This window comes from Octopus sinensis, linkage group LG21 (genome assembly GCF_006345805.1).
Source record: "Octopus sinensis linkage group LG21, ASM634580v1, whole genome shotgun sequence".
Taxonomy (NCBI): domain Eukaryota; kingdom Metazoa; phylum Mollusca; class Cephalopoda; order Octopoda; family Octopodidae; genus Octopus; species Octopus sinensis.
This window is the reverse complement of record NC_043017.1, coordinates 15840684-15867091: the sequence shown is the minus strand read 5'-3', so window position 1 is coordinate 15867091 and position 26408 is coordinate 15840684. Positions and strand designations below refer to the sequence as shown.

General features: G+C 39.8%; 1 protein-coding gene across 2 annotated transcripts in view; it reads right to left on the bottom strand.

Annotated features, from left to right (window-relative positions):
* Window positions 1-17746, bottom strand: part of LOC115222845 — a 137998-nt gene extending 120252 nt beyond the window's left edge. For both annotated transcript variants that reach the window (XM_029793186.2, XM_029793187.2), the window contains exon 1: window positions 15222-17746. In XM_029793186.2, coding sequence (XP_029649046.1) covers window positions 15222-17279 — 2058 coding nt within the window. In that variant the 5' untranslated portion in view covers window positions 17280-17746. The remainder of the gene's footprint in view (window positions 1-15221) is intronic.
* Window positions 17747-26408: the final 8662 nt, after the last annotated feature.

Below are 26408 nucleotides of genomic sequence, written 5' to 3'. Positions count from 1 at the left end.
TAGCATCAGTTTGGCTTCACCCACAACAATCTGCTCTTTTTAAATGCGTGTTCCTTCCTTCCTTGGGTCTATACACACACATTCATGCACACATATATACTTGTATATATATAATTTACTTGTTTATACATTCACTAGTTTATATATATATATATATATATATATATATATATATATATATAGACATTAATATTTCATATGATGAGAGACAAAATGGGTCATCTTCAACAGAGAAAGATATTTCTACTGTTTTTGCCTCTACAGCTTGTTCCCACAACTGTGCCTGTCCCTGGTAACAGGGATCTACCACAGCTCCCTCTTACATAGTCTGTATCATGTAATACAATGTTGTTGTCCTAGCTCCCTACTGTCATAACCTCAGGTCATTCCAAGCCTTGTGAAACCGGGTCGACAGAAACTGTATGGAAGCCTGCCAAAAGGGCCATCCTTATCGCTTAACACTTTAGCATTTAAACCAGCCAAAATATTTGCCCTGTTTTGTGTTCAAACTGGCCAGATCCAACCTCTCACACCTACCCTGCAATATCGTTATAAAAACAAACAATCACATCACCAAAATGCCAAACCTATGAGATAATCCACGACTAATCCAAAACAATGAAGATAAATAAGGATTAGATTAGACAGAGTAATCTGAATGCTAAACAGTGTCCACTTTTCTATGCTTTTACAGTTCCAACAGAATTTGTTGAGACAGATTTTCTTCAGCCAGTTCTCTTTCCTATTAAAGGGTAAAGACTCCTTTCCGGTCATGAACAAACGTGGGATTTGCACCTAGAAAGTTCCCCTCCAAAGCACAAGTCCGGGCAAAGTTGTTTTATGGAAGACCAGCAGTTGCCCATGCATACCAGCGTCCCTTCTCCCATGCCACGGATGTTATCCAGGGGAAAGGCAAAGGGTACCACTGATGTCACAGCTCATTTCTACAGCTGAGTGAACTGAAACAGCGTGAAATAAAGTGTCTTGCTCAAGAGTACAACACACTGCACAGTCTGGGAATCGAACTCACTACCCCATGCGCCTTGACTTCTTTCCTATTGTTGGGTACTTTTTAAGGGTCCATTGTGTTCTCTGTGGAAGTTCTTCCTTACCATCCATCAATCCCTGAGATCCTGAAAATAAGATCAGCAACACTGCCCCTTACCCCCCTTCAAAAATCTGTGGAAACCCTTTTGAGAGTTGAAGAGAGGGAAGAGGCATGTTTTCAAGAGCCTTTCAGTCACTCCCTAGCAGGGGTAAGAGGCAATGAATTTAGTACCAGTGGTATACTGGGGGCCAGCAATTTAAGTTAAATGTTCGCTAAGACACTTGCCCTCCCCACCCCCATCTCCCCACACTGCCACCTGGTGACAAACTTAGAAACTATCTTTAGAAATGACTTATTAGTACTACATCATAATTAGTAGTGTGTGTGGGGGGGGGGTAGTGATGATGGTGGTGGTAGAATAATTAAAACTGTTAAATTAACATAAATTAACATAAATGATACATGGAATTATGAATGTTGTTGTTGTTGTTGCAGCAGTAATGACATCATAATGAGTTATTAAATGCCTCATAACTCATCGTGACTCCTCCACAATCTCCCAACCAGCCACGACCACCACCACTAACACCACTCCACAACCTAGCTACCCCACTTCATCACCACCCCACCACCACCACCACCACCACAGAAACCTAGTTTGATTTCTCCTCATCTGAGTCTTGTGGTTGGCATCATCATCAGTCATCATCATCATCATCATCACAATTATTAGCACTACGACAACTGCCAATTTCACCACTGCCCCACCGACACCACCACCATCAACATTATTTTCGCAGTCTTTCCTGCCATCATCACAACCACAACCACCACCACCACCACCAACAACAACAACAACAGTTGTTCCAAGTCTGTCTGTGTGTCTGTTTGTATAATCCGGTCACACTCTCATTGGACCACAATTTACATTTCTGAAAAAACAAAACATTCGGTGTTTGTATCTCGTGAGATGACTATGTATTATTATGATTGTTGTTGTTGTTGTTGTTAATTATTGATACTAACAATGTAATAATAATAAATTCATTATAAGTATTGCACCAGAGAAAATGTCCTCCTCTTAGCTTGAATTGAGTTTGCAGTTGACCTTCATCCAATATGGCCCAGGTCAGTAGAACAGAGTACCAGTCATTTACTGGGGTCAATATAACTATAAATATGCAACACTGAATTGATAAAATCAGTAGAGCATCAAACAAAATATTTTGTTGTATGGACTCATGGGGCTGGTTTCCCGGTTTATGTGGTGTGTATACACCCCCACCTGGATAGGACATCAGTCCTTCGCAGGATTAACTCATTTTTGCCAGCTGAGCAGACTGGAGCAATGTGAAATGAAGTGTTTTGCTCAAGAACACGATGCGTCGCCGGGTCCAGGAATCAAAACCAGAATCTTATGATCATGAGTGCAACACCCCTTAACCACGCGCCTCCACTTTGGCAGGGTTCCTTCAGCGGCCCCTCCTAACACCAACCACTTCCCAGTATGGAAGGGGTGCTTCTTTTCATGCTACCAACACAGTGTTTATTTTGTACACTGCCGGGTGGGCAGAGGGGGCACACGGCTGTGGGTGGGTTAACATCAGAGTAGCTGTGGGTAGATGCAGGGTAATTGGAGTTGTCATAGCAACAACAGAAGAGGGAAGAGTTGACAAGCAAGCATCAACAGGGTTGTTCAACCAGTTAAAAGTAGCACCCATCTCTCCCTCGGATGACACCTTAATGTCTTTGAAAAGGACAAGGTGAATAATGGAGTGCCGGGCTTCCGTGCATAAAGAGAAAAAGACAGGATGGTCATGGATGGAATGGGGATCATAAACTTGGTGGATGCCAACTGACCTGGGGTTAAACAACAAAAATAGCTGAATATGAGAAAATATTGTCTTCAGAGACATCAAATCCCATCTTCGTGATTCAGATCCACCCCTCTTTTCCCCCACCCCCTTTGACGTACAACCCTGGCACACTTCTATCCACTGAAGACGGTGAACATGCTTTCAACAGCACACGACCAGCTGGATGGCCACATTTAAGATTATTATATATATATATAGGTGCAAGAGTGGCTGTGTGGTAAGTAGCTTGCTTACCAACCACATGGTTCCAGGTTCAGTCCCACTGCGTGGCACCTTGGGCAAGTGTCTTCTACTATAGCCTCGGGCCGACCAAAGCCTTGTGAGTGGATTTGGTTGACGGAAACTGAAAGAAGCCCATCATATATATGTGTGTGTGTGTTTGTCCCCTGCCCCCCACCACCATCACTTGACAACCGATTATGGCAATGTTTACGTCTACTTAACTAGAATAAGTACTGGGCTTACAAAGAGTAAGTCCTGGGGCCGATTTGTTTGACTAAAGGCGGTGCTCCAGCATGGCCACAGCCAAATGGCTGTAACAAATAAAAGAATAAAAAAATATGCGTGTGCGTGTGTGTGTGTGTGTGTGTGTGTGTGTGAGTGTGTGTGTGTGTGTGTGTGTAACTGGTAAATGCCAACACATAAAACTTGCTTTTAATAAAAAAAAACATACGTTTGTGCTTTCACTTCTGTTTTCCTTGTTTGCATCACTAAACACACACACACACACGCATATATATACATATATATATATATAATGTCCAATTGATGCCAGCATGGAATACAGATGCTACAATGATGATGATACATTCACATATACACATGTACACACACACACGTGTACATTATATAAATATAAATATATATTCGTGTGTGTGTGTGTGAGTGAATCAGAGAGAAAGAAAGACTAAAGACTGGATGAAGCAGAAGACACAGCCCACTCCACCCCTCTCTCTGTGTTTCACTGTGAGAGAGAGAGAGAGAGAGAGAGTAAAGAATGGATGCAGTAAGCTACACACACACACACACACACACACACACACACACACACGGCCAGATATTCAACATTCATTGCAACATGGCAGTAGCAGCAGAAAATATTGGTAATCTCTCTTTTATGACCATGAAGAAGGGAAAAAGTAGAGGAGGTGCTTGTAGAATTTTAGTCCAAAGACTGCAGCTTGGCGGCAGCGTATTATATTATTGGTATTTAGTGTTCCATAGCTCATAGCATCAATAAACACTAAGTAACCCTCTCCTGGGGACTGAACTCAAAGAAGAAGCAAAAAAATAACAGGAAAAATAAATAATAATAATAATATGGTACTGAGATATTAGCAAATGTGAAGTCCCTATGGTATAACTAGTGTGTGTTTGTGTGTGTGTGCCAACATGTGGGTAACAATAATATCCACACATAGACACAGTAACTAACATGTATTTGTACACATGTATATGTGTTTATATCTATACACATTTTATACACAAACACACACACACACAGCAACTGGCATATACTTGTGTGCATGTGTACACACACAGTGATGTGTGTGTGTGTTGAATATGTGCATGTCCAAATGTATATACATATTTACATGTGTTTGGATAAATGCATATATAGGTATATAAGAGTGTGTGTGTGTGTGTGTGTGTGTGTATACACATGACCATATATGGTATACACACAATCTTTACTCCAGTCAATCAAATGTCAGAATGGAGAAGAATTGGCCAGTCATGAAACAATGTCTCAATTGGTCTACAACTCTTTCTACACTCACAACAGTGTGTATACACAAACACACATATGGTTGTGTGTCTGTGTATATTACATATGTGTGCCAATATGTATACAGAGAGAGAGAGAGAGAGAGAGAGAGAGAGAGAGAGAAAGAAGGGTATACATAAATGTGTTTATGTAAGTATATATATTGATAGAGAGATAGAGGTCTGTGTATATACAGAAATATATAAAGAGAGAAAGAAAGAGAAGTGTGCATGTGTGTGTATATATACACACACATGCACATACACACATCTACATGTGTTTGTGTGTGTGTGTGTGTGTGTGTATAGTAGCAGCATCGTATTGTACCAAGATACCATAGTATAACGATAGTGTAGTAGCAGTATAATATACAATAGTATGGTGTAGTATAGTCACTTCATAGTATACCAACACTATAGTGAGAGAGAGAGAGAGAGAGAGAGAGAGTGAGAGCATGTGTGTCTGAGTGAATGTGTTTGTGGCCTTTTGAACGAGAGACAGTGTCAGTCGGTCAACAAATAAACCAACAAATTGCTCTGGTCAACAAGGGAACCACTAGGGGCATGCTAGAAATAGCAGCTGATTCTTCTTCGTATCACACACCTGACCTTCTTAACTAATGAACTAACTCCTCATTAGATAATGTAGTGCAAGAATGGGATGATTGCTGAGAGAATGGATGAATACCTTTGATCAGAGATGAGAGATAAACATGAAGGAAGGACACATTAGATAAAGCAGTCTAGATACACCGTGTCTGAATTAAAGATGGGATGGTCACAGCCGGAACACCTGCTTACAACAAAATATATTAAAACCTGATGGGTGTGCCATAACCATATTTTGCACCGCTACATTGCGCCACAGACTGAAACAGGTTTAAAAACCACTGACATAGAATGCACAATAGAAGTTAAATACCATTGGCGTCAGATTGGCAGAACCGGTAGAGCATCAAATGAAATGACCTGAAATGTGTGTCTCGGCCCTTTAAGTTGGGAGTGTAAACCCTGCTGAGGCCAACTATAATTTCATTCTTCTTCACTTCGTCATTAATGACCATGGCTGATGAAGGTTCAATTTGTCTACTGGAAGTATAGGGAGTTCGAAGTGACCCAACCGTTGGCAGCATGGTATGGACGACAGACCACTGGCTATGCAGTATGTCTCCTTTCTCTGCATCACTGATGGATCCAAAACGACAGCACAGTTAAAGCTATTTGACCACCAGCATCATCTCAGCAGTTACCACAACAAATTGGTACATAACATCAAACGGTGTCCAGGGTTCCAATTCGCAATTGTCTCCTCAATGACCATTGCTGAAGTGTTTCCATTGGCTGGGGATGGCCACAAAGCAGCAGAGGTTTGGAATCTGGGCTTTGCTTCCCGTGTGATACTGATTTCATTGATGGATACTGATGTCAGTTTTCTTCAAAGAAGCTCCAGCTGGGCATTTTAAATAAATCTACTGAATGTTGCTTGCGTTTTAAGAGTGGATGAGAGGGTAAACCAAAACAACCCACAGTCACCGAGTAAGCCAAAGCATTTAACTTTTTGGGAAGGCTGCTTCTCAGGCAAATGGCTTTCTGGTCAGTCTCATTGTGCAACACACTGAACCAAGTGTCTTTTGCTATGGTTCTAAGCTGACCAACGTTCATAGGAGGAAACTGAAAGAAACTTGCTCTCTAGATTTGTGTTTACATTTTTACACACTACAAGCAGTGTTGTCGGTGCAGTCACGTCTCTTCAACAACTTGTCCCCTTGCTTTGCACTTTCATAAACATGTGAAACATGAGCTCCCTTACTTAAAAGAACAGGTAGGGGTTAACAACAGGAAAAGCAAGTATTAAAAAATGGATGTAAACCAAATGAAGACGATGATCACCACAACATCCCTTGTATTCCTATGAGGAGAAACAGTGGTAGACTTCAGTAGTATTATAAAAGGGTTTCAACCCAGTATGGCCCTTATATTTTGGTAAGGAGCAGCAATGACCTTGAGCGATAGTATTATAAAGGGACTTTAACAACAACAACAGCCTCAGTATTTCTATGAGGAACAGCAATCAGCCCTTGGTATTATTATAAAGGGGCTCCAACTCCATGTTTAATTAATAAAAAGGTGGGTTTGTATAATTACCAGAATAACCTCACTGAAAATGTTTAAGGCCCCACCTAGATATTAGTTTTAAAAACCATAATGGTGGAAGAATAATTAATGAAATGTGTTGTAAGTCCGTTATTAGATTCAACATAAAGAAACTAGAGAAGAAAGAGGATCGGAGAGCAAGCCCTGCGGCCACTGGACAGGACTTTATTCTGCTTCACCTGTAGCACAATGCATTTTCTCTAAAATTGTTTCCCATGCCACTGTCCTGCAGCTACAGGGAAGAAAACTCATTTGGTGACATGGTGTGCTTACAGCATGCTAAAGGTTAATCCTAAGTCACCCAAAGGCAGCAAGTTGGCAGAACCATTAACATGCTTGGCAGCATTTCTTCTGGTTCTTGACATTCTGAGTTCAAATACCACCAAAGGTAAATTTTGACTGTCATCCTTTCAGGGTCAACAAAATGAAGTACCAGTTGAACACTGAGGTCAATGTAAGTGACTTTCCCCACGCCTCTCAAAATTGCTGGCCTTGTGCAAAAAAACTAGAAAGTTAGAATCTTAGATCACCCAGCTGTTGGCACTAAGTATCAAATAGTCAAAAGACTGCAACCTGTGAGAATTTTCTCAAGTAAAACCAATTCTTTTATGTCAAGAAGAATAAATTAGCATCTTAAACAGACCCTTGCAAGGTTGAGATGGAAATCTTTATTCAAAGCATTAAACTTCTTCCTTTTGTGAATAACAGCAAAGAATTTTTTAACACAGAAACAATTTCCCATCTGAATTCCTTAAATTTCCTCCCACAATCCCCAAATTTTTTCATCAAGAAAAAAAATTTTGCATCAGGTCAACTCTTTTTGATAACCAACCCACCTGAGAAAGCTCCTGGTTCTCAGAGACAAATGTCATGATTTACATCAATAATTCTCAACCATTATTATTATTATTTTTTTACCTATGGACCCCCTTTGATTACTATTTCATTCTGGTGGAACCCCATAGCCATTCAATGTTTAGAAACCAGTTTTATAGAAACTTCTTTCTAAATTGGATTATGTAAAACGTTTGAACCAGAAATTTAGCTGTTTCTTGCAGAAAACACATCAAAATTGAAACTTATTGTGTGGACCCTTCATATACGACTGTGGATCCCAAATTTACTAGTTTGCTAGCTTGGACCCCCAAAAATCTTATATGGACCCCAGCTGAGAACCACTGATTTAAATTAAAACCTTCCTTCAAAATTTCAAACACCATCTTAAAAATGACAAAATTCTTTTACGAAATTCTTCATTATTTTCGAAATTAATTAAAACCAGAAATATTGTAACAAAATGGTTAAGAACTGCAAACTGTTGAATCTTAACTCCATGTCTAAGCTGACCCAACAGACAAGATCAAAGACGTTCTTGTTATGACCATCCCATCTTTCTTCAGACATAGTGTATCAAAGACTACATTACACAATGTGATATTATTACAGCAGTTAGTGACTAAAACTGTTCATTTTGTTTAACTACAGGTCATTTTCCATTGATGTTCCAACCTTGACTGTCCCATCAAGTTTATGTCTAAGACTTTGTTTAGTATGTCCTTCCTTTTTTAAGATAACTGTGTGTGATTTGTGACAAATGTGACTGTTGTTTCTAAGAGGCCAACAGTCCACATAGAGCAGCAGTTCTTGATACTAAGGGTCAACACCTACACTTGGTCACTGAAAGGATCACAAAGATAAAATACAAAATGTTTATGTTACACAACATATGATAGACAGGCATATGGGCCAAAACACAGCATTTACTATAAACAAAAACCAGGGACCATTTCTCCAAGAAAATCCATAAAATGTCAAGGGTGTCCCCAATGAAATATTTTTTTAAGGGTCACAAAATATTGTTGGTTTGTCAGAAGAAGTCCTTAAGGTAAAAGTTTGGAAACTGCTGGTGTGGGGTCCCCCCTTGGTTTGCAGATGGTGGGTGGCAACCTAGTTCTGTAGCCCACATGATGGAGGGTAAGAGATGGTGCTAAGGAGATTTATCACAGTAGTATGGCCCAGTGGTAGGTGACAGAGAGGGATACAACAAATGGTAGAGTTCCAGTGGTATGGTGTTAGGTAATACAATGGTATGGCCCTGTGGTACATTGTAAAACCTCCATAATTAAAAGTCTCTTGGGAATGATTAAAAGAGATCAATGAGTAGATAACCAAACCCCCAAAACTATATACACAGCTATTGTACACCTTATATACAGTACCTCATATATATACACATGAGGTACTATATATCACAGAATACCACAGAGCTTACATAAACACACACACGAAAATGGCACTCTTAGGCGACAAAGGGCAAGAATTTTGAAGTAAGGCTTTGTCAATTCAATTGACCCACAGTACTCTCCTGGAATATATTATTATCGACCTAGTGGGATTTGAACCCATAAAAGGGACATAACTAAAGTCATCCAAGTCGCTAGTAGTGACCTTAACCTGACTGAGAAAGTGAACCTTCTACTTGTATAGCTAGCTTTTAATAATCCTTTCTACGAAAGGCACAAGGCCTGAAATTTGGGAGAGGGGAACAATCGATTATATTGATCCCCCCGTGTTTCACTGGTACTTAATTTATCGACCCCCAAAAGGATGAAAGGCAAAGTCAAGCTCAGTGGAATTTGAACTCTGAACAAAGTGATGGGTGAAATACTACTAAGCATTTCGCCCAGTGTGCTAACGATTCTGCCAGCAATTCAGGGTGAGTGGGGTTAAGTTGACGCAATCGACCCCAGCACATGACTGGTACTTATTTTATCGACCTCAAAAGAATGAAAGACAAAGTTGACCATGACAGAATTTCAACTTAGACTACAAAAATGCTGCTAAGCATTTTGGCCAACGAAACAACAATTCTGCTAGTTTGGGGCCTTAATAATAATTATCTCAAATTTTTGCCACAAGGACAGTTTGGGGAAGATGGGGATGAGATGATTACATCGACCCCAGTGTTCAACTGGTACTAATTTTATCAACCGCAAAAGGATGAAAGGCAAAGTCGACCTCAGCGGAATTTGAACTCAGAATGTAGCAGCAGATGAAACCCTGCTTAAGCATTTCATCCGGCATCTGGATTCAGCCAGCTCGAAGCCTCAATAATAATAATAATAATCCTTTCTACTGGAAACACAAGGCCTCAAATTTGGGAGACAGGATTAAGTCAATTACAACGATCCCAGTGCGTAACTGGTACTTATTTAATCAACCCTGAACGGATGAAAAGCAAAGTCAACCCTGGCGGAATTTGAATTCAGAACGTAGTGGCAGACGAAATACCTATTTCTTTACTACCCACAAGGGGCTAAACACAGAGGGGACAAACAAGGACAGACAAACGGATAAAGTCGATTACATCGACCCCAGTGCATAACTGGTACTTAATTTATTGACCCCGAAAGGATGAAAGGCAAAGTCGACCTTGGCGGAATTTGAACTCAGAATGTAACGGCAGACGAAATACGGCTACGCATTTTGCCTGGCCTGCTAACGTTTCTGCCAGCTCGCTGCCTTAATAATAATCCTTTCTACTAAGGGCCTGATAATAAGTACCAGTGGAGCACTGGGGTCGATGTAATCGACCCCAGTGTTCTACTAGTCCTTATTTCATTGACCCCCAAAAGGATGAAAAGCAAAGTTGACTTCAGTGGAATTTGAACTCAGAACGTAAGGATGGACAAAATGCTTTGCATCACTTTGCCCAGCATGCTAACGATTCTGCCAATAATAATATTAAGAGATTTTTTTTATTGGCCACAAGGGCCTAAGGCATTAAGGACAATAAACAACACAGTAATAACAATAATAATTCATTCTACAGAAGGCACAAGGCCTGGAATTTTGAGGGGAGGGGCTAGTCCAGTGCGCAACTGGTATTTTATTTTATTGACTCAAAAGAATAAAGGGCAAATTTGACCTCGGCGAGATTCGAACTTAGAACATGAAGAACCGTAACTGAACTCACAAAACCACAAACTCTGGAAGGGGGAGGGATATGATCGATAAAAATAAACCTCAGTATTACTAACAGTAAATCGTTTGATCGATTCAAGATGAAAGACAGAAAGTCAAACAACGATTTGAAAAAAAGAAAAAGAAAAATATTTTTATTTAAAAACTGTGTGTAGGCTTTATGTAAAGGGTGGCGTCAGAGAATAGAACCGGGTAGACGTTGAATGGGTAAGATTTAAAAAAACCCAGAAGACAGCCAAACGAGTTGGGGTAGATATATGGTTGTGGTAGGGGCGGGTGAGCGACTGTCTTATATAACCAACCCGACAAGCAGCAGGGGCGAGCGGTGTGTGGGGAGGAGAGAGAGATAGGGGGCATTGCGGTGGCAGAGAGGGCGGGGAGGAGAACTGGAGGGAGGGGGTGGGGCAGGGATGTTCTTTGACACATGTGTACTGTTAACAAATGTTATGAGATAGAGAATGAGAGTAAAAGAGGAGGAGGAGAGAGAGAATAAGGGGGGGTTTAATGCTGCATTGACTGTCGAGGGGGGAGGGGGAGACTCACCACATAGTATATAGCAGTAGTAGCTGGTTGTATGTAGATTGTGGTGGTAATCTCTCTCTCTGCTTCTCATTCTACAGACCTGACCCTTTTTTGAAACAGAACCTGTTTTAACTCACTTCAACCATTAATGTTCTCTCAAGTTCTCGTTCTCTTTGAGTGTATTTAGAATCACAGGTCAGGAACAAGGATAGAAAGTTGAATGAAAGAGATAAATACACATACATATAGGTGTGTGTGTGTGTGTGTGTGTGTTTTGTTGTCGCCTGAAGAATCGCATTGCGCGAGAAACTCTGAGTAACGATTGGTTGGTTGACTCACCAGCTTCGTTCATATAAATATATATACTCTATAACATGTATTGAGTGCTCCCTCTTTCTCGTTTGTAAAACGGAAAACGTATGTGGGTATATGAGTATGATTGAGAGAGAAAGAAAGAGGAGTGTGTCAGTGTGAGAGAGAGAGAGAGAAAGGAAAGTGCGCGTGTGTGTATGAGAGAAAGGAAAGTGCGCGTGTGTGTGTGTGTGTGTGTGTTTTGTTGTCGCCTGAAGAATCGCATTGCGCGAGAAACTCTGAGTACGATTGGTTGGTTGACTCACCAGCTTCGTTCATATAAATATATATACTCTATAACATGTATTGAGTGCTCCCTCTTTCTCGTTTGTAAAACGGAAAACGTATGTGGGTATATGAGTATGATTGAGAGAGAAAGAAAGAGGAGTGTGTCAGTGTGAGAGAGAGAGAGAGAAAGGAAAGTGCGCGTGTGTGTATGAGAGAAAGGAAAGTGCGCGTGTGTGTGTGTGTGTGTGCAACAGCTTTATGTTTCTTAAACACTGAACCAAGAATGCGGAACGAGGAAAACCAGAGCAGAAGCAACAACATGAAGGATTAACTTCAAACACACCACCGAATATTAAATAAATATGACTACATATTAAATAGACACCATTACAAATTAATACACACTGCTACATTTAATATATACTACTATATATTAAATGCACACACCTAAATTAAATACGTCCTGCTATAGCGATATTATATATATATTTTTCTTTTTTCCTCTAGTCTGTGTTAAACCTAAACATATACAAGCCTATATATATATATATATATATATATAATTAACTAAACACGACGTGTGTGAAAGAAATTGTGAATAAATTCAGCTATGTTTAATAAGCTTTTGATAATTAAACCTAGTGGTTAAACCTCTATTAAGGTACCTCTCTCTGTCATATATATATATATATATATATATATATATATATATAATATATATATATATACTGTTGTGTCTGGGGAGAGTTAAAAACGAAATATTATATATATATATATATATATATATATACTGTTGTGTCTGGGGAGAGTTAAAAACGAAATATATATATATATATATATATATATATATATATACTGTTGTGTCTGGGGAGAGTTAAAAACGATATATATATATATATGTATATATATATATATATATATATATATATATGTATATATATATATATGCCCAGAACGAACCCGGGGAGACTTTAGAAGGCCGTTAATAACCAGGGGGAAAGCTGGTGTCGAGAGTTCGTCCTAGAGAGAGGACTGCTCGTATAATTTTATTAAACGTGTGTGTGAGAAATATTTCACAATTTAAAGAATATAGAGTGTGTCTGTGCATACAAATAAATATATAAGCTCTAATTTATAGCACAATGAATATTTCGCTGTACACACATATATATGCTTGTGTGTTTGTATGTATACTTGTGTGTATGTATATATATACACACACACAAGCATATATATATATATATATTATATATATATATATATATATATAGGCGAAGGTAAAAAATACTTACACCCGGTGTCAGGGTTAAGGTTTTTGTTACGCCGAAAACTGGTGGTGTACGTATACTTTACCTCCGATATATATATATTATATATATATATATATATATATATATATATATATATATATGTAGATAGATAGATAGATAGACAGATAGATAGAAATGAAACTAAATTTCACTATAGATCTGCAATATCACTGAGAGACAACTGCGAAGAGGGTACGTTATATGCTGGATGTACCCCTATTTTGATTTTTAATACTATTGCATGCTTGTGGTGATAACTACCAGGAATCGCCTCGTAATATCACATATATATATATATATATATTTATATATATATATATATATAGTGTGTGTGTGTGTGTGTGTAGTGGGGGAGAGCAGTGATGCGTCATGTGTTTTCTGTAAAAAGGAGGGAAGGGTGTGAATGCTGTATCACATACAATAAACGAAACACACATTTGACTGCTTATATATATACATATATAAAGACTCAAGGAAGGAAAAGCACATATTAACACAACTCCACACAAATATAGCCGTTTGTGATTGTGTTTACACAATGTATAGAAAGTACATAACCCATACACACAACATATATATATATATACATATGTATGCATACACACACTATATATACACACACACATACATGTATGGGGAGCCTCCACGCGGTCGGTCGATCCGCTAGAAATAATATCCAAACCTTTCTCAAAATCACGACCAACCCTTTCAAAAACATTTAAGGAAAAACCATAATAAATAAAGTAGTCCTTGCTGATCCCTTAAAACCCGTGAGGTAGACTTGGTTCTAGACACAATGGTTACATACCCGCAGTTATAAAATGTAGCTGTCCAAGGGTAGAATACAACCTAAAGTTAAATTTGAACTCGATATCTGTTAACTTGGAAGAGAGTTTCTGCTTTAGAATTAACACAATTATTAATTGTCCCTGGACCGAGCAGAATTATAATTAAAAGAATTCTATCCCGACTTTTCCGGAACGAGGAGAGGGGGATGTCTTGGACTCTTATGTCCATCCTTTTTTCAATAGTGTGGCGTGACTTGAGAGGGAATCTTGACTGTTATTTTTAGCAGGTTGTACGTCTACACTGGTTGGTTCAACAGAGGTGCAGTGTGTGTGATTGACGGAATAAGATTTAATTATAGGCAATTATAATCAGTTGGGTCCTAATTATGAGGATTATTATCACAGTTAATGTCAGCAAAATAGCTGATCGGTCAGCGATTTAGGAAGGGAGGGCCATGAGAGGAGCGAACAGGAAGTGAGACTATTTTCTGTTTGTCCCAACACTATCCTTTTTGTCTAATGGGATGGGTCGGTGACCTTCATGCCATTCCAGACATCCTTAACAACTTAATTGAAACTTTGATACCGCCGTCCACACATCAGTCACATCCCGCACCAGAGAGAGACAGAGCTACGACGTGGTCATTCCACCTGCTAATAATAACAGACAATATTACACCGGACTGTCTTAAATAAAGAAGTCTGGTTAATATAATCGTTTTTCTTCATAGATAGCCGACCGGACCAGGGCTGAGCTGACGTAAGATTGAACAGTTAAACCGAACACTGGTAGGAATAAATGACAAGGGGCCGCCTTAATCACTGGTATTTAAACAATAGTTATTGGAAATATTGAAGGAGGAGGGTTAATCTGGAAGAAAGGGGGCGTAAGTCAATAGGAAAATATGCTTAATCCGGCAATTTACTATGTTCAGTGTCTTACATTCACAGATAAAATTGTCAATAAAATATATACAGATATACAGTGACTCTATAAGATAAATATCAAATTGATCTTCAGAATGAAAACTAGAACATAATACATATACATACATCAACATACACACATATATACAGATATATTTATAAATACATACATATGCATATATTTCCCCAAATATATATTATACACATACTCACAGAAGTGTACATAGAAGAAGAAAGGGCAAGGCCCCTGAAATCACTCACTCACCTTTGATGTTTTATTCTTTATTATACAGCTTCTGTCAAGTTTGACATTTGCTCCAATGAATTGTATCTTACAAGGCCCAATTTTGGAAGGAATATAGCCTTCCTGGTGTTCCTGGCCGCCGTCATTGGTAAGATGTGATAAATCCAAGTGTGTCAAAGTACCCGCATTGGGATTTTTCTTCAACATAGAGTCTGTGATAATGATGTGTCGGTTATCTTCCACATCTTTCTCAATCACCTCACCGTCTGCATAGAAAATATCTTCATCGTCCTCTTCACCCCACAGATCAGTGTTACCAATACCGCTGATGCCTGTCACAAGAGGTGGATGCCTCATCTTTGGTGTCGGTTCTTCGGAAGACGAAGAATTTGTCGTTTTGTTAAGACCAGCTGGATAATAAGTAATTCTACCTTTAAGTTCGTCATCATCTTCCAAGATCCTAGGTTTCACCTTCCGCAGGACCACCTGGCCAAGTTCTCCGGAATCATCGGTGTTTTTTCTCATAAGAATCGAAGGGAGCCCGCGGTTATGAAATTCAGCATTTGTATCACTAGACGGTCTTGTGTTTTCTTTACTTTCAGACACCGAGTGGTGGTCATTTTCAGCAGGAACAACTGGTGCCACTCTCTTGGAGTCCGATACTTGATTAATCTGCGACGAAGAGGATGTCTCTAAAGTGGGTGAAGATGAAATGTGTGATGTTAGGGGTAAACTTGGTGTTGCCTGCTTAGCAGTTGTCTTAACACTGGAACTGTCCTTTTCTAAAGAACTTGAGTTATTTTCAGCAATTCCGGAATTCTTCTGTTCCAACACCGTACGTTTTGCAACTTCAGGTTTTTTAACAGATGCTTCGTGGTTCCTTTCTTTCGGAGGTGGTGGTGGTGCAGGTTTAGTTGCAACAAGGGCAGCTTTACTTTCTTTTTTATTTGGTGATATTAATGTTTCAGGTGTAGTAGAATTTACAGGTTTCACAGGGGCCGGTGTGGTCTTACCCTTGGGTTTCATTATCACCGTATCATTGTTAGCAGAATTCTCAAATAAACTTCGAAACGACGAAACTGTATTGGGTTTCGGCAATTCATCTACGTTTTTGTTTTCATCATTGGCTGCAGCGGATATGACACTAATGTGGGGTTTAGCATCAAAACTTGGAGACGGAGAAAGCGGATGAATGGTCGGGCTTTTCTCTGGCACCACAGTTTCCCGGTCTTTGTTTGTGTTCCTAATGTCACTGCCACTGTCGCTACTTCCTTGTTTCGCTAATTTCAAATCGAGCACCAGGTTTGGAGAAGTAGAGCTTTTATCCATGGTGTGGTTCAAATTTTCAACGCTCACAGCGCGGCCGTCTCGGAATTTCCGCCTTGTGTCCGTCAGACCTAAGTCCCCACCATTATGTGATTTCGGTCTACCATCCAACAGATTTTCAAAACTGGAAGATCTTTTCGGGCGCAACACAGTTACATCTTCTCTGGCACCTAATGATGAAAATTTATCCTTTAAACGGCTAACAAATCCGGATCCAGGATGGTACTCCATATCCGTGTCGTCTCGGAAATTTGATATGTCCTGGCGGTTGTTGATGGTTTCGTCATTGTGGTAATCCAAGGAGCCGTTCATATCTCTTCTGTCCAGACTTCTCCTGCCGTCTTTGACAAAAAACGGATTATCATGGACTGGTATGATGCGATCATCATCGACCAGCTTCTCTCCCGCATCACGGCTGCCATCAGAATTCGTTGTGGTGGTCGCAAACGAAATCGGACTAGTCATCCCCGGAGATGGTAGAGAACCGTCGTTGCTATGAGGGCTATACTTTGAGTTTGGGGATTTCACCTGAGCCCCGTCACTGTTTGTATCATTGTGGTTTAGCTTTCGCTTCTGTTTCCATGTTGAATACTGACAAGTGGAGGAAGAAGATGACTTCATATCACCACCAACGACACCATCACCAATACTAATGTCTCTACCACAGGAGGGAGATTGTTGCTCCCTTTCCTCCGCCTCGTACGCACGTTTCTTCTCCACAACGAGTTTCGGAAATTCGGGTATAGCATCCATCTTTTTCCCCTCCCCCTTTATTATTAATTTTTTTTTTCTTTCTCAAGACAGAACAAAACACACAAAATTCCAGTTCTTCCTTTCCGGAACCAATTACTCACTCACACACACATACATCCATACTCGCACACACATTCACACACTCACTCACACACTATCACACACACACACATACATACAGCAAGAATGAATTAAACACACACGTCCACTCGACTGTCGGATGTGAAGAAAAACGAGATAAGGAGGGAAGGAAATTTCATAAGAACGAGGAAATAAATAAAAGTCCGAGTAAATAGGGTCTCCGTGGCTGAGAGAGAGTGAGTGTATATATATATATAGTCCGACAATGTGGTGGTGGTTCAGTTAAATAAAAAGAGAGAGGAGGTGTATATATGTGTGTATATATCTGACTACTACTGCTACGCTACTGCTGCTGCTTCCACCAGGCTCTGTCTCCAACTGATCAATTAACACCCCTCTCTGACGTCATCACTCACTCAGCCTCGATCTCGATTCAACTCAAAGGTCAAGGTCGCTCGCTTTTTTTCTATTCTTCCGCCCAGTCTTTGTTGTCTTTCTACTTCTCCCCCCCGCCTCTCTCTTTCTACGTCTCTGTCTCTCTCTCTTTATATTTATCTCTTTCACTCTTTCTTTCTTTCTGTTTCTCTATCTTATATCTCATCTCTCTTTTTCTCAACATTTTTTCTTTATCTCTCACTTTTTATATCATTTTCTTTTTTACCTCTATCTATCTATCTGTCTGTCTGTCTGTCTGTCTGCCTGTCTATCTGTCTACCTGTCTGCCTGTCTATCTGTCTGTCTGTCTATCTGTATCTATCTATCTATCTATCTATCTATCTATCTATCTATCTTTACATGTGTATATGTATATATATATATATATGTGTATGTATACCTCATCTGTATACATACATACATACATATATGTACATATGTTTATATGAGTTTATATATACGTGTGTGTGTGTGTGCGTGTGTGTGTGTGTGTGTGTGTTATCCCTCCAACATGCACACATAGATACCTACCTTGAGATATATTTCCTCTGAGTCTTGGTTTTTCTGTCTCTTTCTTCTGTTTATATATAATCATCATCATCATCATCATCATCATCATCATCATCATCATCACCATCATCCACTTTCCATCGAACTGCATCAACAAAGACTGAAGGGGTCAGCCCAGTTTTATTCGGGTCTTCTGGCCCTCTTTGACTACATGAGCCATGTGTCACCCACGGGGCTCCTTTCTCCTTTAGCTTCTACAGCTGGATTCCCTTCTAAACACCAACCATTTTACAGAGTGTACTGGGTGCAGTTTATCAAAACACTGGTACTAGAGGGGTTGCTGTGAATTTCGCAACTAGAAAAAGGGATCCTTACCACTGGTCACTGTGTTATTGCAGTTTGTTTGAGACAAGATGACCCCTAAAGTGGGTAGAAGGGAGAGTGGATGTCATAGATGAATGAGAAAGGAAAAGTGGAAGAGACAGAGCCAGGAGGAGTAATGGAAAAGAGAGAGTGATGGTAGAGTTTAATGGGAGAGGCAGTAGGGGCAGAGGGTAATGGAAGAGACTACATGACTGGTGATAAGGAAGAGAGAGAGAGAGAGAGAGGGGTGGATGTCAGAGGCTGGAGTGGTGACTAGCAGCAACAGAAGGTAAAAAGGGAGTCGTATCATGAGGAGTGAGCCCTCATGAACCCATACCCGCATGTTAAATTCATTGCTTTTCTCATTACTGACCCTCACTCAGCTGACTACATTACTGTACATAGCTTGCACAGACCCCACAAGCCATTAAACCCTTAAGAATTCAGATTATTCTTTCATAAGGAATGCTTATTTATTCTCGTTGTCTTGTATTAATCAGGCATTAATCTTGTAGCTATGAGATTTTCAAGAGGTAACTGTTGCTTTTTAGAATGACATTGTAGGGTTAATGTGAGAGGCCAGAGCTGGCCAGTTTAGTAATAAGACAGGCAGGATATCTTGGCCAGTTTAAATGCTAAAGGGTTGATCAACCCCTTAGTTTCCCTAGCAACCACCACATTGCAGAGCATGGAACCATGTCAAACACCTCCCTATCAACAAATCCTCCTTACAGTGTTTCATTCCTAAGTAATTCTCTTGCAGTTATTTTAGGAAGAAAAGAACAAATCTTAACTGCATCGCTTCAGCACTAACTCTACTCTTCATCAAGTGTGAAGCAACTTTCATCTTTCTTCTCTCTGTTGCATCTCCTTTACTTTTGTAGACAATGATATTTGCTGCTCAAGTTGTCAGGTATGACACCATCTTGTGCAGCTGGACTCATTACAAACGTGTCCAACATGGCTCAGTGGTTTGGGCGTTCAGTTCATGATCAGAAGGTCGTGAGTTCGATTCCTGACTGTGAATTGTGTCCTTGAGCAAGACACTTTATTTCCCGCTGCTCCAATCCACTCAGCTGGCAAAAATGAGGTGTACCTGTAATTCGCGAGGGGCCAGCCTTGTCACATTCTGTGTCACTCTGAATCTCCCTGATATGTTAAGGGCATGCATGTTTGTGGATTAATTTCACAAGCAGGCTGTTCCATTCCTCACATCAACTAGAACTCCCATCATCATAGCTGACGGAGGGCCATTTAACATTTATCAGTGCTGTGGGTGTTGTTGTTGTTGTTGTTGCTGTAGTCATCCCTGGTCACATTGCTGCTGTTGCCGATGGTGATGTAGCTGCTGATGTTGCTAATACTGGATATGAGACCAGCAGCACCACTGGTGCTGTTGGTGTTGGAGTGGTTTGTCATCTCCAGCTGTAGTGCTGCTGTTGGGGTCGTTGGCATTGGTGCTGCTGTTTCTCCCACTCTCCCCACATCATATCCTCCTCATATACATGTCTGTCTATCTATCTATCTATCTATCTATCTATCTATCTATCTATCTATCTATCTATCTATCTATATATATATATATATATATATATATATATACACACACACACATATATATATATACACTCATACACATATATATATATATATTTATATTTATATATATATATATACGCACACACACACACATATATATATCATGTTATGTAGTTTTTATCTCTTCTTTATATCTGTGTTCCCTTTCTCTTTCTTTCTGCTCTCCCCATCTCCTTTCTCACCCTCTATCTTCTCCTTCTTCTATTTCTGTACATATACACCCCACCATCCTTTTCTCCCTCACCTCCCTCAATCTACATCTCATGTTTTCTTCTCTCTTTTCCACTTACCTCTTCATGTATATTATTTATGTGTATTTGGGTGAGCTTATGTGTGTGTGTGTATATATATATATATATATATATATATATATATATAATATATGTATAGGATGTGTCAGATTTTTGAGGTTATTTCTAATGAATTTAGAAAAAAAGTTTGTATCTCATCAAAGAAAAACTGCATTTGGAAACAAATTGAGCCAAATAGCCTTGAGGACCCCTTTTGTTACACCTATTCAATGGATCTCCCGTTAGCATGAGTGGCTGTTTAAGTAGGGGGTCAAAAGTATTGACAAGCCTGAATCTGATGATCTTTTTCAAGTTTGGATGTAATTAGACAGATTGTGTGTTGTGATGGGGGTGATTGACCTTGACTAAGACTCCTAAGTAAATAGTCCAGTGGATTGAGGTGTGGTGAGCCAGGAGGCCATGTGTCTGGGAGAACATGATCATGGAGGTTGGTGCACATCCACGCTTGGGTTGTCCTAGTCTTGAGTCTGGTTGGAAGACATATGGTCTTCCGTTGTGTACTCTGTCTCTCCAGGGCCTCACAACTGTAGAGAGACAGCAGCATTGACTTGGGAAAAAAACAAAGGGGCATAACTTCTCTGTCACACACGTGCGCAACAACATACTTATATTTCTCAAGTTACACCCCCACTCCTGTTCACCACTCCCTACATTCATCTCAACCCCACCCACCCCTAACCACCTGTTACTCTCCATTCACACTCTTATACCCACCCACCCTACTACTCCTTCCCTCTCCTGATCCACTGCCCCCCCCTCCACACCATATTCTCTGTTGCCCCTTCAAGGTTCACTCTGACACCCCATCACTAACTTTTCATTTTCCTCCCAGCTACCCCTATCCACTCTTTATGTCCTGTATGGTGGGTGACCAGGTACCTTCTCTCTGACTAGACACCAGTGTGTCACCCTCAATCGTATTTTATCCTCCCAACTGCTGGCATAAAGCCACTCCCTCACTTCTCTCAAATATTCCCTCCCACCATTTAGTCAAGGGCTTTTCTCTCTTTTCTGGTCCACATCCAGTCTTCAAAGTTACTCGGCAACCTCACTAGTGCCGGTGGCACAAGAAAAATAGGCACCCAGTCCACACTCTGTAAAGTGGTTGGTATTAGGAAGGGCTTCCAACCACAGAGACCCTGTCAAAGAACCACACTGAAGCACAATGCAGCCCCTGTGGCTTGCCAGATTCTGTGAAACCATCTGATTGATGCCGGCTTGAGAAATGGCCGTTAAATGATCACAATAATGATAATGATGATGATGATGATGATGATGATGATAATAATAATGATGGCGAGGATGATGATGATGACGATGATGACAGTGATGATGATGATGATGATTTAAGGATGTAATGAAAGTCAATCTGAAAGCTTTGGAGATGGATGTGGATGAGTGGAAGGTATTGGTTAAAAACTGTGCATTATGGAGGTTTTGTCAGGAACAGATGTAATGTCTATGAGCAAGAGTGAGTGGAGGATAACTGCTCTGAAGTATTCACTCCATAAGCAGTGAATACTTCAGTGCAGTGCCAGCAGAAATTCAGCTGAAATGAGTGTGGATGATTTCTTCTGTCAAGAGCTGGAGTGGTCAACCACCTGTACTCTCGTTAACCTGGGAGCAATCAAGCAACTTGTGAGATTATTCTTCTGGCATGTCCTACATGGCACATTTGTTATGAGTGTAATTCAATAAGCAAGTCAGCTGACAAGGCATGGTAAAATCCGTGAGACCACAACCCAGTTGATGATGCCAGGAAACAGATAGTTCCAAGCGTTGTATCTGTGAATGTGATTACAGAATGAAGATGGGATGAACATCTTGCATGTATATATATGGTCACGCAAGGTGCAATGAAGTGTTGGCACTCTTCTGATAAGAAGGAACAAAAGGCCTATCTATGTATATGTGTATAAAGAAATGAATATATAAATGAAGGAATTATAAATGGTGAGGCGCAACATTCCTGAATCTCTTTTACACATTAAGATTAGTCCTAATCACACAACACTTTGATAAAGTTTGTTCCAGTTTTGACAATCCTGCCTTGGTTTATAAATGACTGCATTCTCCTGCCTGTCCTTTCTATAGCAGCTTAAATGAAATGAAATTGTTGCGCTTGTAGACTGAATGTGCAGCAAATTTGGAGGAACTATTAAGCAGGAATATAACTATATAGACTGAGTTGTGAAGTTATTAAAATGGTGATTCCATTACAGAGTTACATCAATCATAATGTCACAACAATCATTAAAATATAACCTCAAATCTATCAACCCTTCCATAATTAACACAGGTTGTAGGATTGTATTTCTAACTTTTGAATTGAATAAATCTCCTCCAACGTGTTTCGTAACAAGCAAATGACTGGCCAAATATGATAAATTTTGAATGATTGATTGGATTCAAAGTTTACTTAGACATTATTCAGAGTGATTAATGATTGTTAGAAGAGAACAGTTCTTCTGAAAATTCAAGAAAATCTCATTTTGAGTTGACATTCAAACAAGGCTTTCAGTGACGAATAAATTAGCAAGAAATATTTGTAATATTTTAATCACATTAACCTTTATATGTCACATACAGTGTGCGGGAGAATTATTTTTCAAAAATAGGATCCAAATTATTTTTTTTTTAAGTCTTCTTCTTGACTTACTAAGTAAAATTAGAAGACATATGCATACATGCACACCCACACACACAAATGGAATTTTTCCGTGATTTGACTTTTCAATTGATACAAAATGATTTCATCATCACCATCATCATTTAACATTCATTTTCCAAGCTGGCATGGATAGGACAGTTTCACCAGAGCTGACAAGCTAGAAAGCTGTACCCGGTTCCAGCCTGATTTACTTTGGTCCCTACAGCTAGATGCCCTTCCTAATGCCAACCACTTTATAGTGCATGCTGCGTGCTTTTAACGTGGCACCAGCACCATACCTGGCTTGTGAGGGACGGTTTCTCTGGTTTCCTTGACGTATAGGTTCCCCACCTGGATGGGATGCCGGTCCATCGCAGGTGAGCTGCAAGATGCAGGAGGAACGAGTGAGAGAAAGTTGTGGTGAAAGAGTCAGCAGGAGTTTGCCATTATTTTCTGCCAGAGCCGCACGGAGCTTAGGTGTTTCGCTCATAAACACACACATCGGCTGGTCTGAGATTCGAACCCACGATCCCTCGACCATGAGTCTACTGCTCTAATCACTAGGCCATGTGCCTCCACTCAAGTGTCCTTTGCTATAGCCATGAGCCAACAAAAACCTTATGAGTGGATTTGGTGGACGGAAACTGAAAGAATCCCATCATGTGTATACACATGGCATGGTTACCCTTGCATACTGGCCCATCCCTTGCAACCCCTCCAGCTGAACATCCCTAAACTTGCAGGCTTGTAAATGCTGGTGCCTCGTAAAAAGCACCCATACTGGTGCTGTGTAGAAGCATCCAGTACACTCTGTAAAGTGGTTGGCATTAGGAAGGGCATGCAGCCATAGTAACCATTCCAAAACAGACGGGGAACCTGAACAGCCCTTCTGTTGCTCAACTCCTGTCAAACTGTCCAACCCATGACAGCATGGAAAATGGACATTAAATGATGATGATGATAATGATGATGAAGATGAAGATGTGTGTGTGTGCATGAGTGTTGCTGTCTTTTTGCCTAGCTATGTTAGTTGCAAGTAAGCATCACCAGTGGCAGACTGGGTCTAAAAATATTGGTTGCCAGGAGACTAAGGGAGGGGCCCACCCAGGAGACTAAGGGAGGGGCCCACCCACAACTACAATGCTATCATTTTTTTTTTTTTGTTAAAAGTATTCTTTTCACCTGTCTACAAACACAGCCAGGCTGAAATAATTAATGCATTCTTCCAGGAGTGAATAAAAAATTCTCAAACTTAAGGGGATGGGCCCCTTAGATACTAACATGGGCCCCTATATATGGATTCTAATGGTGCAGGGGCCCACTTGCTTTGGGCAAGCTGGCAACCTGGCCAGTCCGCCACTGAGCATCACCATCATACAGGTGGCATCTTTCATTTTCAATCTTCTGTGAAAAACCTGTCTGTCCTTGAGGGAAATATTATGTTCCTTGGAAACAGGTGAGGGTTGGCACCAGGAAGGGCATCCAGCCAGAGACTCTGAGCCTCAAAATGAGCTGGATGAAAGTCACAGGCAGGTGAGACAACTTGCACCAGATCTCACTTGTCTATGACTTTCAGGTGTTTTAATGGGGGGGACGTCCTTCAGGTCGTTTACAGCAGTGAACCAGCGTACAAGAAAAACACATACGTTGAGCATGAGTGGTTGTCAATGATTACAGCAAAAGCACTGTTATTGAATCTACCTGTCAGTCTGTCTGTCTATCTATCTATCTATCTATCTATCTATCTATCTATCTATCTATCTATCTATCTATCTATCTATCTATCTACCTGTCAGTCTGTCTATCTATGTATCTATCTATCTACACACACACACTTTATTAATAAAGCTGCAAAGACATCATGAAAACTGTTACTCAGAGTTTCATGTTCCCGGAGAATGGAACAAAAATAAGGTTATATGAATAGATATGCAATTACTGATAGAGACACATTTGAAATCAGTTTTGTTTCATTGGTCCTTTCAACTAATGGTCTTTTCAATAACTGGTTGCATGAAATTAAAATTAAAATTATGATTTAAATATATATATATAAAATGGAATATATATATATATATATGTATGTATTTTTTTTTATTCTTTTACTTGTTTCAGTCATTTTGACTGTGGCCATGCTGGAGCACCATCTTCAGTCGAACAAATCAGCCCCAGGACTTATTCTTTGTAAGCCTAGTACTTATTCTATCGGTCTCTTTTTGCCAAACTGCTAATTTCAGGGACATAAACACACCAACATCAGTTGTCAAGTAATGGTAGAAGGAGAAACAGACACAGACACACACACACATATATATATATGTGTATATACACACACACACACATGTAGGTACACTCTTGGTCCAACTGATGCCAGTAAGGAAGACGGAAGTTAAATGATGACGATGATGGTGCGTGTGTGTGTGTTTGTTTATATATATTCATAAAAATCATGCACACACACACACACATTTATAATGACTTGCCATGTTTGGCGAGAAATTATGACTCAGTTTTGCTGGTTTTACCATTCTTACTAACAGTACATAGCTTCTGTGTGTGCGTGCGTGCGTGCGTGTGTGTGCGTGCATGTGTCTTTGTATGTGTGTCCATGCATGTACGTGTGTGTGTGTGTGTTCAGTCATGCATGTGATTCTTAGAAATTGTCTATGTTTAGTAACTGAGCGTTTAAATACGAAATGGGAAATGGCGTGACAATCCACTTCATGGATTAAACCTTGTTGGTATTTATAAAAATATATAATAAATAGAAAATAATAAATATATATAAAACCATTTATTTATTTCCTCCGTAATCTAACACCATTGTCATTAATCATAAATCACATCGCCATCTCGAATAGCTGGCATTTCTTGCTTATAACATAATTTTTTTTCTCAGAAAAAAATTTTAAAAAATTACCATTAACCGGATATTATGAAAAAGAGCAATTTTGCTATATCTTTCAATGAAATATATTTTCTTAAAAATTTTATTTCAATGTTTTCTGGCTGATTAATTCTTCTTACTCTGTTAGTGCGAACGGTTGACGTAAGAGCCTTTCTGCGGAACTGTTATTTGAAGCTGTTGCTAAGATACCGACGCGACTCCCTAAAAAATAAACTAAACATGTCGACTGTCAAACATCTTAGTCCGACTCAAAATATAAATATATAACTCGT